General features: G+C 36.8%; 1 protein-coding gene across 9 annotated transcripts in view; it reads left to right on the top strand.

The window, feature by feature from the left end:
• The window catches only part of LOC132160797 (receptor-type tyrosine-protein phosphatase T), a 236,362-nt gene that overhangs the window by 90,405 nt on the left and 128,012 nt on the right, over positions 1-17,945 (top strand). For all 9 annotated transcript variants that reach the window (XM_059570487.1, XM_059570489.1, XM_059570490.1 and 6 more), the window contains exon 7: positions 10,282-10,575. In XM_059570487.1, the coding sequence (XP_059426470.1) occupies positions 10,282-10,575 (294 nt within the window). The remainder of the gene's footprint in view (positions 1-10,281; positions 10,576-17,945) is intronic.

Below are 17,945 nucleotides of genomic sequence, written 5' to 3' on the forward strand. Positions count from 1 at the left end.
AATATATTTTTTTCTAAAATTGTATTTTAGCTTATTTAAAATGTTTTAAATGTAACAGTGTTAATTTAATGGTAAAATAAAATGATGGTAATTTGAATGATAATTATATTTTTTTTTCGGTCGTGTAATTGACTATTGTTTTCAGTGTCGACTAGCAGGAGCTGTACCGTTTAGATGACTAGTTGACTAGACCTGCATATCACTATTAATGAAGTATTTTTCTCATACACCAAACTTTTGAACTCTTGTGTAAACATCAGAAAATAGTTTTTGTTTAGTTTTAAGCCAAAATCTCACTAAAGTTTTTAAATCACTCTCTTTAAAAATGTACAGTGACATGTTGGTCAAGTTTCAAAAAGAAGGGAAACACCATAAAAGACCAGGAATATTAGGAATATTGTGGATGAGTTGTATAACCGGTTAAGCAACAGAAAGAGAGGAATGGTGTGTAAATACGAGTAAGTGTGCTCAGTTTTGGGCAAGTGCGTGAACTGTAAGTACTGGCCATTGCATTCTCAATCCTCCATAAAGGTGTCAGCCACTGAATGTATGAGTATGTTTGCAGGCTGAGGGAGCGCGGGGGAGTAGCACACACTGAGAGAGATTAAAATGGTGAGTTTTATAAATGGGGTGCTCACAGAGGGGTGCAGGGGTCATTAATAACCACCGGCTGATGGCATAGAGAGAGAGATAGAGAGAAAGACAGACAGAGATGCTAGTAATTGTGATGTAAAGGTACCTTACTGCTGGTGACCATGGAGAAAGTCCCATTATTTGTCATTTTCATCTCACGTTTTTTTAATTTGTGTTTGCTTTTGCTCTCTTTGGATTTCCTTTGTAAATATGTTTCCCCTATGCATGCCTCTATCTCTTTTTTTTGATTGCTTTCTTAGCCACAGTAACATTTTATTGTTCACAGGTTGCTCTTTCATAGCTCTGGAGTTCACAATTATGTTTTATAGCAGTACTTGAAAAGATATTCCTCAAACAATCTGGTTAGTTTGTTCTAAGCTCCTAACCTTAGGTGTAAAACTTCAGCAAATAATCGAGCCTGAATCACTTTCCATTTTCACTATGTTTTAAACTTAAAGATGCATTTTTGTTTTGGTAAATGTTATAGGCCAGCTTCTTATGAAGTTTGAAAATCTCCCGTTGACTCCTGTTGATTGAATGTATTCATACTGTAGCTGTCAAATGCAACTGACACTCATGTCATTGTGATTTTAGTATACAGAATTGTAATGGGTCATCTTTCTAAAACCAATTTGCAAAGCAAATTGTGATTGACTTGATGATTTTTGCATACTGATGAGGTTTTCCTTTATATAGATAAAAAAAATAAAAAAATAAAAGCTGAACTTACCTAAAAAAACTCTAAACACTGTTATTTTACCACTATGCAAGTATTGTTTTTACCTTTAGGAAATGCGAATCTTTGTTGCATTTATTTTAGGCATTTCTCCTAATGTTCATTTAGACAAAAAATATACACAAATTAGATGATTTTTGAAGTACAGTAAGATTGTAGAGGTTTAAAGTAAATGTGAATAGAAGCTCAGATCATTTTGTGATTGAAGAATGTCATTAGAAATGTTTGTGTTCATACTGAAATCCCTTTTGACTTTTGATCGCAGACTTTGGTATCTCGGCTAATATGAACTCAGTTCGAGACTTTGAAGAAGAAGTAGAAGTTCTGATTTTGCTATCTATTTGATCTTTTTTAGTCTATGAGCAACAATTGAGATGTCTTTTGTGATTTATCTTTCCTGTGGGCAGCACTTTCCTCTCATTACCCTTCGTTTCTGTCTCAGACACATTTGACGTACAATAATTTTCATCTGGCTGCATTACCATCTTTATTTCTTTTTTCCCTTCTTCAATTCCTGTTTTCTTTATCTCTACTTCAAGCCTATGTGGTGTCAAAGCTCTCCCGGTTTTCATATTTAATGTATGCTAATCTGTGTTAAGTAATATTCATTCTGACAGTCATTTCACTCTCTCATGTCCTCACACAATCTCACCCTGATGCAATTCTAACCCAAAACCCTCTGTGCCTTATTAGCCCATTTATACACATTTGCATCACAGTGTCAGAGGGAGAAAGAAAAGTTTTAGATTAATTCAGGAAGAAACCATTTGCACAGGTTATTAAAAAAGTCTTTGGGTTAAATTAGGATTTTGGAGTTGGGAAAACCCATTTATCTGGGTTGGATATTAGTGGTTGAAAACAGCTTCCCTTTAAAATAATTGACTTGATAGATATCAGTCAAATGTTTTCAATTATTTTATTTTTTATTTTTATTTTTTTTAAGAAAAAAGTATCTTACGCTCACCAAGGCTGCATTTATTTGAATTTATTTGCATTTATGGTATATGGTAAAAAATGTTTTGCTGCTTAATATTTTTGTGTAATCCATAATACACTACCATTTAAATGGTTAAGTTACTTAAAATAAAATAAAATAAAATAAAATGTGTGTGTCTAGTAGGCCAAAATGTGAAATGTCTTGTCTGAATGGGACTTTGAAAACTGTTGCAGACTTTCTATAAGATACTTCAAATGTAGCATTAGGCATGTACCTGATTGTATGATTTTTTTTCATACTTGCTAAAAATATACTTCATTTCCAATATTTATATTATGCTTACAGTAATAAATCTTGCAAGCTGGATAGTACATCTTACTTTACCTGGATACATGTACAACAATATATACAATATAGCAAACCTTGGATGGGTAATTGTTTATATTGTTGCAATGTCATTTTAAATTGTATTAACGCACAGCTATATATATAACATATTAAACATATATAATTACATATTACATTTATTTTCTTAATGTTTTTGAAAGAAAGAAGTCTCTTATGCTCACAGAGGCTACATTTATTTGTTCAGAAATACGGTAATGTGTGTGAGTGTGTGTTTGTATATATTCAGTTGGTATGGTTCTATTTTCATTGTAAATTAAAATGAATAAAATTACCGTATGTCTATTTAAATCTCTTGAAGCCTTACTGACTTCAGTGTTCTGATATAGATATGAACTCTTCTTGAATCTCTCAATAAATTACAGGCCTGTGCCTCTCAGTGTGGCAGAGGCAGTGCGCTAGGCTGGTTAGCATGCAGGTCTTGGCGTCCCCATGGTTCATGAAACCCAACTCTGTCTCTGACAAGACAGGAGGCCCCCAGGGGCCCTTCATCCACACCACACTCTCTCCACAGACTCACATCAGCAGAATAATAGCAAGGTCTGTGTGAATGACTGTGTCCACTATGGCCTTATTGATATGCTGCTGGTCAGCGTTGGACCTTTCATGTGGGAGTGAATGAAAGAGAATAATATAGTGTTGATATAGCTAATGGATTCATAGACAGAGCGATGGCCTCAGGTGAAGGTGCTAATGACAGGTGACAGTTGTAATCTGGGACTGAACTCCAGGGCAGTCTCTGTTTGGTATGATGTCCGTGTAGTTGATGAACGGCATGTGGGGAATATTAACCGACTGTAAAAGAATGCAGTAGACTGCAGATTTTTTCTCATTTAATTTTTAACTTCTTTCTAATGTCCTTAATTTGCATAAAAAAACTGTGCTTTTAGTGCTTATTTTATTTTATTATTTTGAAAATGCATGGATGATACTTTATCAAGCTTTTTTTCTCCCTTACATGTTGTATGGAAAATTAAGTGATAATGATTTTTAAGCTCTTGGGCCAAATTTTAAGGCAGCATTTCATTTGTTCTTTACAGATTTAGTTTTTAATATAATTTATTATATTTAATGTATGTTTTACCTATAACAACAAAGTATCAAAGTGTATTGGAAATAATTTTGAGCTGCTGCTTTGTTACATGTAGTCGTGTACTCGTGCAGATTTTCAGTCTATGTTGATTGTTTTTTTTGTGTTTTTTTTTTATTACATGTTACTTGCCTTAGAGGACAGCTGTCTAGGTAGGGAGCTTTCTAGGTTTTGGAACAGAGCTTGTGGGTGGATTCTGGATATTGGATGGAAATTTAGTGAGTTTGCAGCTTGTGCGTGTTGAGTTTCAACGTGTACCTAAATGTGTGCCAACGTTGCTGGTCTGTGCGTGTTTTTTTGCGAGAGGTGTTTATGTGTGTGATGGTGTGATGCAGAAAGCACTGTTATCTACACTCAGACAGAGAGAAGTATTAGTGAAGGATTTCGGAAGTCTGTGTGTGTGTCCGTAGACTGCCTGCGAGAGGCCCTCACTACAGAGATGGATTAGAGCACAGTAATACTACAGCCCAGATAAGCAGGAGCCGAGGAGTTAGCACTTCAAACACTCGCAGCCACTTTATTTGTCTGTGTGAATATTTATTTATTTAGTTTGTATTCCGTAGCCTCTTTATGCACTGCTCTCCAAGTACCCGGCATATGTGCATTGAAATACATAGCTTTTTCACAGACTCTCCATCTCACAGGAATACATTTGTTCAATTTCCAATACCTAGTGAGCTGCCTACCTAGACAGCATTATATGGCATTGCAGGTGAGCTACCGCGTCAAAGGCTGCAGAGAGAGCATAAGGAATGTGATACTGACAACTTGTAGAAAAATAAATGGGGAGAATCTCTTGGGGATAAATTGGAAGACTCTTTCAGTTAATAAAGCCATTTATATTATTATATATTATTATTATTATTATTTTATAATACCATTGTTGTCAGATGTTATTACTCAAATGGAATATTTTATTAACACAGAAAGTATAGCTGTATTAGTATATATATTACCCAAGTAAATACTAGCCAAGAAGGCCAAAGAGTGAACTGTCTTGTCTGAATGGGACTTTGAAAAAACTGTTGCAGAGTAGTTTAATTATGCAGCTTCTATAAGATACTTCAAAAGTAGCATTATGCATGTACATTGCGTCTGTCTGTCTGTCTGTCTGTCTGTCTAGTTTTCTATTACTGGTCTGCATTTCTGACCTTATGAATCTCCATTTAGGATGTGGCCTCTGTAGGCAGTATACAGTAAGGCAGCTTGCTAGTTTTGGAAGATATATTTGTGTGTGTGTGTGTGTGTGTGTTTGTGTGTGTTTTATGTCTCACTGAGTCCAGAGATCTATTTGGAGCAGAATTTTGAATTTTATGCACAGGTGTCCTCAGCATGCCATCTTTGAACAGTGCTGGGTTTGTGAATTCAGTCTAGCGAAAGAAGCCTCCTCCCTTATTTTCACTCTCTCCTTCTCTTGTTACATGTACTTCTTCTGAAAGAGAGTTTGAAGAGCCTTCTCTCCTCTCACGCTGTTCTTACCATGCTTGTATGTTTACAGTGTTCCTCCTCTGTATTTCTCTTGTTCCCTTCTCTTCTACAATGCTCAATATGGTGTTTTGATTAAAGCGTTCTGTGAGGGCATTCAACGAAAACCTTTCTAACACTGATGCACAACTCTAAAAAAAATAGAAGGGGAATTAGATTTTAGATGGAAGGAATAAAAAAGCGGGAATTCCTTTTCCTGAAAAAGAGAATCAACCCTCCAAAGAGATACTGCATCAAGGGATAAGGGTCAGGTCAAAGGCACAGACTGCATCTCTCCTGACATCTCTCATCTGCTTCCCCTGAGCCGTTTTTCAGAGGTTTGATCCAAACAATAAAGCAAATGATTTGAAACAACTGTGTGAGTCACTCTGAACTGTTTCCCATGAGGCTGTAGGTATGGAGGATCTTTGTGGGTGCTGCAGTAGTCTTGGTGTGCAGAGAGCTTGCCAGTGCTATGGAGAGCTTTGCAATTGTTCTGAAGTGCTCCTGTGATTTTTGGCGTAATCTGATGCAATTCTTAAATGAAATAAAAAACTCTGAGGATGTTGCACAATATGCTTTTGATGTTATTAATGCCTTTACGGTTGTGTGACGTATTAGACTTTATTTTCAATGATACTAGCAAAATCAATCTTATTTGGAAGAGCTTGAAGTGAGGCCAAGTTGATGTTTAACATTTGTAGAGCTGGAATATAAATATATAGTATCAGTATTCAGCAAGGAAACATTCAGTTGATCAAAAGTGACAGTAAAGATTTTTACAATATTACCAAAAATCCAATTAAATGCTGTTCTTGTGAACTTTCCCACATCAATACATCTTGAAAAAAGTATCAAGGTTTCCACAAAAATATTAAGCAGCATAACTGTTTATGTAACAGTAATGGATCCTGAAAATTCAGCTTTGCATCACAGAAATAAATTAAGTTATATATTAAGTTATAATATATAAAATGGAAAATGGTTATTTAGAACTGCAATAATATTTTAAAATATTGCTGTTCATACTGTATTTTTGAACATATAAATGTAGCCGTGGTAAGAGAAACCTTAAACTTGTCAATGGTGTAAGCAACATACATAATTTCACAACTAAAATAAAATTGAATATGACAATATATCATTACTAATTTATCGCCCTGCTCTAGTGTTTATGCAAGCACAAATGTGTATGTATCAGTTTTTGCATCAGTTGAATTGTGGATATATAGATATATATATATATATAGAAAAACTTAAGTTCAAGATTAAATCTTTCTAAACTTTCTAATACTGTAGCCATATTCTCTCTTTCTCGGTTTCTGTTGAATTTGTTGTTCCGACAGACGAGAAACCAGATTGCAATTATTGTTGTTTCACAGCTACAAATTCCCATTTGACGGTGGAGCTCATCTCTCTCTCCTCCAGCTCTGCTATCAGACAAACCCGGTGGGCTTTGATCAGATAGCGGGGTGGGATTTCTGGAGATTTCTCGCAAATCCTGCTGGTTTTAAAACCTCCCTGCGGACACCAGGTGATAAAGGGTAAAATTACAGGGGCGCTCAGCCACATGGACACACATACACCTGCACAGGGACTCCAATCACCACATTGCTGCTAATATTCCTGAACGTATGGCAAAGTATCAGTGGAAATGGGAATGAACTTTGTGTATCAAAGGAATTTGATAAGAAAAGAGTATTTCGAATTGTGCTCTCTCACACACATGAAGTTCTTCACCTGAAATAGTAAATAGTGTGTGCAGGAAACCTCTTATGTCTGTAGAAAATAGGTTTTTCCTGGAGTGAAAGGCACCCCTGGTGAACGGGTAATGCTCCTTTTGTTATCTGTATCCATACTGTGCGGTTCTGTCTGAGCCTAGCATATTTCCTCATTTTATCTCTTTGAGAGAATGCACTGACATAAAAAATGGAGAACTTTAGAAGTAGCTGAGATGAGCTGAAGCCTTTGTGTCATTCATATATTTGTTTTTGTTCTGCCAGCATATTTATATACAAGCCCTCCCTCACTATGTTCATGCACTTGCAGTTGTTAGTAGCTGTATGTCATGATACCACAATATTTTATTTCTTTGTCAAGACTGTTGCATCATCCTAAGCAATATGTGTTCTGAATGGGACTACAAAGTAATTAATAGACGTCAGATGTTTTAACATTCATATAATGAACTTATGTTGATCTCTCTAGTGACGTAGCCCCAAACCACTGTGCTAATCAACAACAACATTGTCAAGGCTGGAAGCTCAAAACAGTTTGTAAATCATCCGGAGTACAATAACACTCAGTCAGTCATCAACAAGCAATAACCAAAATTCAGCCAGTCCTCAGCAGCATCCATACCTCATTTCAATCAAGCTTCAATCATAAATGCTCAATCCTAAAACTCTCCACTAATCACAGATTTTATCAACTGCAGGACCATAAATGCCCATGTCAGGACAATGTGCTGACATAAAGACTGCTGAAAATGCATTAAGCGATGGAAGTGTATTAATGGTTTGAACAAGGGCACTACTTCAAAATTGCAATTTAGATGTGACAGCTACCTTGATGAACAACATGCTGGAGTCCATTCATATGATAAATAACACATTATCCATAAGCAATATCAAATTTCACACTGAAGTGTTGAATATTTGTTTTGCAGTCATTGTCACTGGGGTTTACTACTGTAAATTATTGGTCATACTTATGGTTAGGGAATTAAACACAGCCCTATGCTTAAGTATTACACATATATTAATTTCCTAAGCCAATAAAATTGGCAAAATATCCAATAGGCTCACATTAAATGAGAGACTCGCTTAAAAACAGAATATTATAAAGACTATTAAGGTGGAAAGTTTCCGTAGAAAATGTTTTCCCTTCTCTTGCCCTCCTATATTTCCTGTCTTTTTTTCTGTGGTAATCTCTGTTTACTTCTTATTATTCCTCCTTCCTTTCTGTTATCATTTTTATTTTCTCCCACCTTCATTTTCATTTCAAGCACTAAACGCTATTAAGCTTCAGAGGTTGACGGGTCACATCTAAACTCTCTTTTCCGAGACAGAGCGTATCCTTTCCAGGCAGCTGAGGGAGTCAGTGGTTATCAGCTGTGGGTAAATGGGCTTTGGTAATCTGGCTCAGTTGATTACATGGCACAGTAGAGACAGCAGCCTCTCATTAGAGCGGGCCTGGGTGGCTCTTCCATGCTCGGATGAACCCTTCATGCACTGCTACTCACCACTAACCCTGGATTAGTGTCTGTCTGAACCCTCTCCTGCTTAGAGAGAGAGTGCCAAAAAGAAGATTAGAAGATGGAAAGTGGGAAAGAAATTATAAAATGAGGAAGATTATTCTGAATGTATTTTTACATTGGAAACATAAAATGAATCGAGAAACAATATTGTTATTGCTGTTATATTAACATTTAATGGAGAAACTTTCTTTGTGGCTCGACCAGGTCATTGTTAGGGGTTCTGGTTGGTTGCAAAGTCATTATGTGGTTGCTAGGGTTCTTTTTCTTATTTACTTGAAATAAAGAAGAAAGAAATAAAGAAGAAAGAAAGGAAATGGAAAGTGGGGAAGGAAGTGGGGAGAAAGGAAGTATGAAAAGAAGGAAGGAAATGGGGAGGAAGGAAGGGTGGAGGAATGGAGGGAGGAAGGAAAGAAGGAAGGAAGGAAATGGAGGAAAAAAGGAATGAAGAAAGGAAAGGAAGGATGGAAGGAAGGAAATGGGGAGGAATGGAAGAAGGAAGGAAGGAAATGGAAAGCAAGGAAGTATGGAAAAAGAAAAAGGAAATGGGGAGGAAGGGAGGAAGGAATGAAGGAAATGGAAAGAAAAAGGAAGGAAGAAAGTAAATGAAAAGCAAGCAAGGAAGGATGGAAGGAAAAGTGGTGGGATGATGTAAATGGGGAGGAATGGAAGAAGGAAGGAAATGGAGAGAAAAGGGAAGGAAAGAAGCAAGGAAATGGAAAGCAAGGAAGAACAAAAAAAAATAAAGTGAATGAGAGAAAGAAAGGAAGGAAATGGGAGAGAGGAAGCAAGAAACTAAGTATGGATGTAAGGTAGAAAAGAAAAAAATAGGGAAAAAGAAGGGGAAGGGAAGAAAAAGAAAGAGGAAGGGATGGAAGGCAGTAAACAATGATGGAAGGAAGCAAGCAAGAAAGAAAAAATAAACATTGTTTACCTTTCACAGGTTTGAGGGTAAATCTGAGGTGCTCAACGGCAGTGAGACAAAGAAAGAAGAGACAGGCAGAGACAGGAAGTTAATGCAGTGCAAGCCGTAAGCTGTCTCCAGTGGATTTAATGTGAGTAGGTAGAAGCAATGGAGAAAGAGAGGGAGAGGAAGAGAGCTTAGCTAAGTGTTTAGGGAAAAGCTATAGCCCACCTTCTCACCTGGGATTCCAGGAAACGTTTCATTCCATTTATTCTAACAATTCTGCCGGCCAAGCAAGTCTGTCTGATATCCCTTAATGAGCTTCAAAGCTTCGACCACATGCTTCACTGTAATTCCAGCCTTCATTTTCCTCTCACCATTTTGCACTACAAAAGCAAATGTGAAATGATGGCTGAATGCAGTGTAATAGTGAAGCGAGATTACTTTCTACAGCCCTTGATTGCTCTTTCATCAACTTTTTAAATTTGCTGAAAAATTATTGCCAGAAATGGCTGATGCATTTCAGTGCAGCCACTTTTTTCATTTGTTTCTGTTGCTTCTTCCACCGCTTTCAAATATGGGTTTATTCATTTATTGAAGATGTGTGGTATTGATCATAATGGATGTTTGATGAATGCGTTAGTTTGTACACAAACGTGCTATTCATGAAGAATAATCAAAAATATGCTGATAAAACATTGATTAAAATTCCCTAGAGTATTTTAAGGCAACATGATGATAAAATAGCCTTTTCTATGATGCCATTTTGTAAGTGGTTGATTGTGTTGTGATAAATAAAGATTGTAGATAATAATCAACCTAATGTAAACGATCCTGTTCTTTTTATGTTCTTCAGCGCCCCCCACACCAATCGCTCCACCTGAGCTTCTCGCAGTTGGTGCCACCTACTTGTGGATCAAACCAAATGCCAACTCCATCATCGGCGACGGCCCCATCATCCTGAAAGAGGTGGAGTACCGCACCACCACTGGAAACTGGGCCGAGACGCACGTCGTGGATGCACCAACCTACAAGCTCTGGCATTTGGATCCGGATGTGGAGTATGAGATTAAGGTTCTTCTGACCCGACCTGGGGAGGGTGGCACTGGACCACCAGGACCACCCCTCATCACTCGGACCAAGTGTGCTGGTAAGTGTCTACTGTATATATAATTAAAACTTATAGAGGAGGTTTAGAGCAATGGAATAGACCAGTGTTTGGACAATTCAACAGTTGTGTACTTCTTTCCAGTTGTTGCTTTTCTGTGTTTCTCTCATTGTTCAGATGGAACACAGTTACTACAATAAAGTGGCCACTCTATTTGTTTGTTCCATTGGCTTTTATCCCTAAAGCATCTAAGAATTTTAAGGTTTTTTTTCTTGCTGTAAGAGTAGTGTGTTATTGGTGGCTAAATGCTCGGCTATGGTCTTTTTTTTTGTAGAAATGAGTTTTGTAGACTTTTAGGCTGAATCAAAGTAGAGGTTTGAAAGTGCTCTTCATACCTGGAACCCTTCTCAAATAAAAGAAATAAACTTTTATGGACCAGTAAGTAGAGTTTTATTTATGTGACAGTATAATCTAGACAAGAAAGTAGGGGTAGAGAGGTAAAACTGAAACAAAGTTTGGACCTACTAAGATTTATGCCATTTTAATGAGTTTTATGCCTTTTTTAAAAATGTTTATAACTATAATTATTTAAACATTATTAGAAAGTAAATTGGAAAGTGTAAAACAAAAACAATAATTAATTTAGTTTAATTTTCATTTAGATTTTACACAGATCACACAGAGCGTCTGAACCGAACTGATTCTTTTGGTGATTGATTCTGAACTGATTCTGTGCTAATGTTATGAGCCCAGGTAAACCGAAGGCTTGCAGTCATCGCCAATGACGCCATTACGTTGAGCGCAAAAGAACCGGTGAACCATTTTCTCCAACTGGTTTATTGAATCGAACTGTCAGAAAGAACTACTGGTGATCCGAAAACCGATGCAACCGGTTCATTATCTGGTCATTATCTAAGTCATTATCTGGCTCGGATCAGTGTTCATCTCTCTCTTCACAGCAGTTCAGTCAGTTTACTGTTTGAGTAAATAAATTACTCCGAGATATTGGTTTGTTTGAACTCAGAGGGAGTGTCAGCCACATTAAATAAGTTAACAGCTTAAGTCATTTGTGGATTAATGCGTATTGGAGACGCGAACCATTTAAAACGATTCAGTTCGATTTGGTGAACTGGTTCAAAAAGATCCGGTTACATCGAATGATTCGTTCGCGAACCGGATATCACAAACTGCTTTGTTTTGAACTGTCTTACAACAGACACGGAAGAGAAGATAATGCTGAATAAAGTCGTAGTTTTTGCTATTTTTGGACCAAAATGTATTCTCGATGCTTCAAAAAATTCTAACTGACCCTCTGATGTCACATGGACTACTTTGATGATGTTTTTCTTACCTTTCTGGACATGGACAGTAGACCGTACACACAGCTTCAATGGAGGGACTGAGAGCTCTCAGACTAAATCTAAAATATCTTAAACCGTGTTCTGAAGATAAATGGAGGTCTTACTGGTTTGGAACAACATGAGGGTGAGTTATTAATAACATAATTATGATTTTTGGATGAACTATCCCTTTAAGTACTCTATCAGTCAGTAGTAGAAAGCTAAAAAGAGTCCAAATGAGAGTGCGTTATTGTGCATTTTCCTGAGGAGAAATAGGGAGAGACTGGGATGATTTGAAAAGATTTATGAGGGGGTGAAGGTGTTAGATTTAATGATAATTTAGATTGTTACATTTCCACTGTAGAATGATGGCAAAGAGCAGGAGAGAAGACATGGCATGTGGAGCGGCCCTCAGATAGACAGAGACACTCTTTATCTGATAAAGTGACAGATAATAAGATGATGGGAGCAGATGAGAGAGCCCTAGGAAGTAGGGAAGCGTGTGATCCAGGTGAAGGAAGTCACTCTGTCTGAGTGAGAGATAGAGAGAGAGATGCAGGTGAGGGTTATGTGATGAAGGAGCTGGATTGTCATTGATGACACAGCGGGTGAGATCCAGAGGGGCTCTTCTGTGTCTCCTCTCTCTTCTTTCACTCCCTCATTCTCTTTTCCTCCACTTAACTTCCTTTTTGACATTAGGATGCATACATGTTCACACATAGTCTTGCACAAATTCAGCTGGAAGCTAATGGTCTTCCAGTGGCAAAGACATTTCAGTGTTGTGCAAGATTTGAATTAAAATGCCTTTTAGATTCCTATTTATTTTCAAATTCATTTTCTGAATTTAAATTGCATTTGAATTGAGTTTGCAAACATGATGCAGAATTGCAATTCATATAGCTTGCATTTTAAATGGAAAAGCAAAAAACAGCTAAGGTGATGATGTATCTATGGATGACAAAATTTTCACCATCCTTTTTTATTTTATTTTTTGTTTTTAATTTTAGAGTATTTGGCCATATTTATGTGTGTGAGCTGTATGTGTGTGTGTGCTTGTTTGATATTTTTACTTGTCCAGATGAGGCTATTCTACATAATCTGTGCGTTCATGCCAGCTCACCACAGGTAGCCATACTCGCACACATTTCTGATCCAATGAAGTGGCTTCCATCCGACAACACTGATCTTCCTTGTCCTTCCAATTCAATTTTTCTCCTCCGCTCCGCAGCACAGGAGCTCTATTGGTATGCTAATATAGTCCCACAGAAGTGCGTCCTCTTTAAAATACACCAGCAGACTGGAGGGTGTCATTGTACGAGGACAGAAACACACACATACATCTTGCATTTCTTTTTCAATATTTATTCTGAAATACAAGGATGCTATTATATGTAAACAATGCGGCTCTTATTCTTGGTGCAGGTATTTGAGCTAAGTATTCAACATCAGCTTGTAACAATAAAATCCAGAACACCTTAGCAAACACACACATGACCTGGCAACTATCTGTGTATGTTTACACCTGTTATTTTATAAGCCATGTTTACACTTTACATTGAACAAAACCTACATGTATAGACCCCACAACACGTCGTTTTTGTATTTTACCTTTGTGCGCTTTCTTTAATGGAACAGAACCACTGGGTTGTCACTGCTGACATGCTCCCCTTGAGATTCAAGCTGGAGCCCACCTAATGAGCTGGAAGCTGGGCTTAAACTCACACGATTCTGACTCTCGCTTTTGGTCTATAAGGTTCCAATTGGCATTCAGGTATAACAAAAATCATCTATGGCTTTATCAACGATCCGAACTGTGTAAAACTGCTGATATAGCAGGAGAGTTTGAGGGGAAACAGGAGTGAGAGAGGTCAAAAAACGCAATGATAAGGCTGATTGCAGCAACCATCAAAGCCTTGTGAGCCACGCTTGTGTGTGGAGATCAATGTGAAATCCACTGTCAGATTTCATTGCATCACAGCCGGGGAGGCATTTTGGGAGTGAGAGGACAGGACAGAGAGAGGGATTGGAGAGAGGTGAAGCGTGTCGGAAAAAACATGTGTTTATGAAGTGACGGCACTGTCTACCTGTCACACACGCATGCACGCACACACAGCGGTGCGTATCTGTAACACAGCACTGATTAGAGCAGACAGGTGTGGAGGTGCTGTGGTCAGGTGAGGCCTGTTTGAGGAAGTGTGTGTGTTCTGTGTGCTGCAGGAAATTTACTGGGTCATGACAAAGGATGGACACACAATGTTCAGGGCAATGTTTCTGGTACTGGACATGCTTTAATTATTATTAGCAATGAGTACATGCAGGGTGTCAAACTTTGACATATGCAAGAGAATTGTATTTAAAAGCGAGATAACTCTTAGCACTATTATTGTATTTTCATGTGTACTCATAAATATTTGTAGAAAGTCTTTTTTTTGTTGTTTGTTTAAGCTTATAAATTTGTGATATGGATTGCTGTTCAAAATTTTCAGTCAGTATGATTTTTTTTATTCAATTGAAATTGTAATAATATTTCAAAATTTTCTGCTTTTACTATATTTTTGATAATAAATAATTTTTGATAATAAATAAATTCATCCTTGGTGGGCACGCAAGATTCCAAGATACCCCATATCCAGCTGATACTGACTCTGTAATGTTAATACCATTTGTGTGGGGTAAAATGTTGGATAAGATGAAAATGGAGTACACATTTGGGATATAATAACTTTCCTGTAGTCCAGCCTCTCATCTACAGCACTGCTTCAGTCCTGCAGGGAAATATCTGCAGTTTCATGGACCTGCTAGCAGAATTCATATGGAAAAATAAATAATATTGTTCTTTCTGATGTTTCTTTTCATTTCTTCTGTTCTTTCACTTTCTTTTATTTATTTATTTATTTATTTATTCATTAATACATTTGTCTTTCTTTCTTTCTTTCTTTCTTTCTTTCTTTCTTTCTTTCTTTCTTTCTTTCTTTCTGGCGTTGTATTTTTGTCCCGCTCCATCACCCTCTTAGGCACAGACGTATTTAGGTGTGGAGATCTCTTTTCCATTCTTTCTCTTCTCTTCCATCTAGCACAAATGATGGATAGAGTTTAGTCCTCTGCTTGACTCTCCAGCAAAGTGGATTTATTTGAATATATTTTCACATCGCTCATGATAAATTTCCATCCTCTGCAGGGGCAGGAAGACGGAGGTGATGATGTGTGTGTTCTTAATTGCTGAATATCAATTGAAGTGACTGTGGTGCTCCTAATATTTAATGCAGCAATTTTTCAAAAAAAAAAAAAAAAAAAAAAAAAGCTCTGTGGCAATTTCTCATCTTTTCATCCTCTGCTATAAATTCTACCCTGAGATCTTAAAGCAAATTTACTTTACCTGTAGACAGTCCTTCATCATCCTTTTCCACTTTTCATGGAAACGCAGGCCATCCACACACACACACACACACACACACACACACACACACACACACACACACACACACACACACACACACACACACAATTCAATCAAAGGTCAATTTAACGTCTCCTCTCTAGCCTGGAACCTTGAGATAAAGCCTGTCATAAAGAACCTCTCTGATTTGCTGTGGCCTTTGGGACTTCTTTTTGTTAAATTTACGACATTTTAAAACACCTCCGCTTTGCGAGTGAATTAACAACATATTTCTGAGTTAGAGGGCCTAATGTGTCTTCTGGCTTATGTCCTAACATTAAGAAGGAATATGTACGGTGATATTAGCTCTCTGCAACCCATCAGTATGATATTATATACTGTATATGCAGAGGTTTGGGCAGCTTTAAGTGTCCTTTATAGTGCTCTCCATATGGAATCAGTAGATGGCTGCCATTATAATGGCATATTTTAACAGTTGATTTAAGCTTTGATATTCTATTTCTTGTTCTTAATGAGCCATAATGATGCAGCAATGTCATTTTATTAACCCTGGGTCACTTCATTAAAATTGTATTAATGAAAATTGTATTACGTTACTTCTTGCACATTTTACAACACTTTCAAAGTGAAATGTCAATTGAGTGGCATGAAAATGGCATTCAGTTACATGCGAAACAGATGTAAAACAGAATGTAAATTTGGCATTGTTTTTTTATGTTTGTCGTACGTATGGGTTAGGTAATGAAAGTCACTTTTATTGAGACTCATGTTTCTTTGAATGCTTCACATTGCAAGTGCAATGGTTCACCAGGTGAGCTACCCAGCAAGTTTACTATATCAAGAGCCATTCTATGGAGCTTATGCGATTCAAACTTCAAAAATGTTTTGTTTGTACAAATCTTGCACAACAGTAAAAGTGTTTTGAAGTTTTAACATAGTATTGTTTAATGAACCACATAGAAAATGTCTTCATAAATAACAATCTGTCCTGTAATCATAATTTGTTTAAAATGAATAAAAATAGTGTTTTTTTCAGCTTGAAACTGCAGTCAATTGTTTAAAAAAAATTTGTTAGAGGCATGTTTTTCAAATGAGCCTATTTTGAATTTTATTAAAATGGTACTGAACAAGCCAACGTTGTGCCAAATATCCAAATTCTCATTACCATGCTAAGTGTCAAAGAGTAGCCCTGTGGCACTTATCAGTAGTCAAAGATGATTTTCAAAACAAAATGTTGGTCATTTCCTCTTTTTAAATTCAGAGATGTCAATTCAGATAGGATTTAAATCAAACAGTAGTAGGAAATTCAGCACAGACTTATTTCCTGGATGATGGGAATAAAAAGAATAGGACATTTTCAGTTCAATAAAATATTCTACTAGCTCATGTAGATACTCAAATCAGCTCACGGCCTTATGTAAAACAATAACAATCTCGATAGGACTTTTGTCATGAATGATTAGACGTCAGTGCATGTCTGGGCACTATTGTCTTACCTGAGAGAAAATAGATGTTTGCTCAGTAATGGAGAACGCAGCCTTATCATTATCAGTGAGAGGGTTTTGAAATGGATTTTCGGCTTTTGAATAAAATTCAGTTATGAAAAAATGTGAGTGGTACCTCACAGTGACAGAATGATAATAAAAGTTGACCTTCTTTAAAGAGGCAGTGATGCAATATTTTCAATGTTTAATGTGCATAGACTTCATGTAAGACATATTGTCTTTCCCAGCACGTCAGGCGGTCATGGTGCAGAGATGCTGAATAATGCACAGGGGAGAGAGAGGGAGAGAGAGAGAGAGAGAGAGAGAGAGAGGGGATGGATGGAGATAGATATGTATGGAGAGAAAGCGAGAGAAACTTTTTTTTTGTGATTCTGAAGTTGATTTGGTTTTGTGAGGCCTTGGCCATGGAGCCTGTGGCAGTGATTATATTTAAGTCCCTGGGAACTAAACAGTATTATTCTAAACTTTCATTCTAGCCTTAAAGACATACTTCACATACTTTCAAAAAATGAAAATCCCGTCATTATTTATTGCCTTATGTCATTTCAGACCTTCAAAATATCTTATTTTTTAATCTGCAGAAGAGAGAATGACACGAGGGTGAGTTTGAATTTTTTTGGTGAACCATCCCTGTAAGTGTAAATAAAACAGAAAGTTTCTAGCTTGTTCCATACAGAACTACACTGTTTATTTACTGTTTATTGGTCTCTTTCATGCCATGGATTAGAATAAATTATATTTTGCAGTAGGTTTCCATGTAATGAAAGGAAATGGGGAGACAAACTATAAAAACACCACAAATGTAACACAAAAGTGTTTACTGTTGCTCTTGCACTATAAAATATATAAGATATTTGGGTCTCATTTGGTTCACAAATCTGTTATTTGGAAATTATTTACACAAACCAGCAATGTGCAGTGTTTTTGACAGTTTTTATCAACTTTTGTAGTTCACCCAAATATGAAAATTTGCTGAATGTTAATTCGTCCCCAGTGTTGGGGAGTAACTAGTTACATGTAACGGCGTTACGTAATTTAATTACAAAATTATTGTAACTGTAATTAGTTACAGTTACTACGAAAAAATGAGTAATTAAATTACAGTTACTTATGAAATTTTTAACGATTACAAAGGGGATTACAGTTGAATATTTACACACATCCACATAC

Source organism: Carassius carassius, chromosome 17 (assembly GCF_963082965.1).
Source record: "Carassius carassius chromosome 17, fCarCar2.1, whole genome shotgun sequence".
NCBI classification, from domain to species: domain Eukaryota; kingdom Metazoa; phylum Chordata; class Actinopteri; order Cypriniformes; family Cyprinidae; genus Carassius; species Carassius carassius.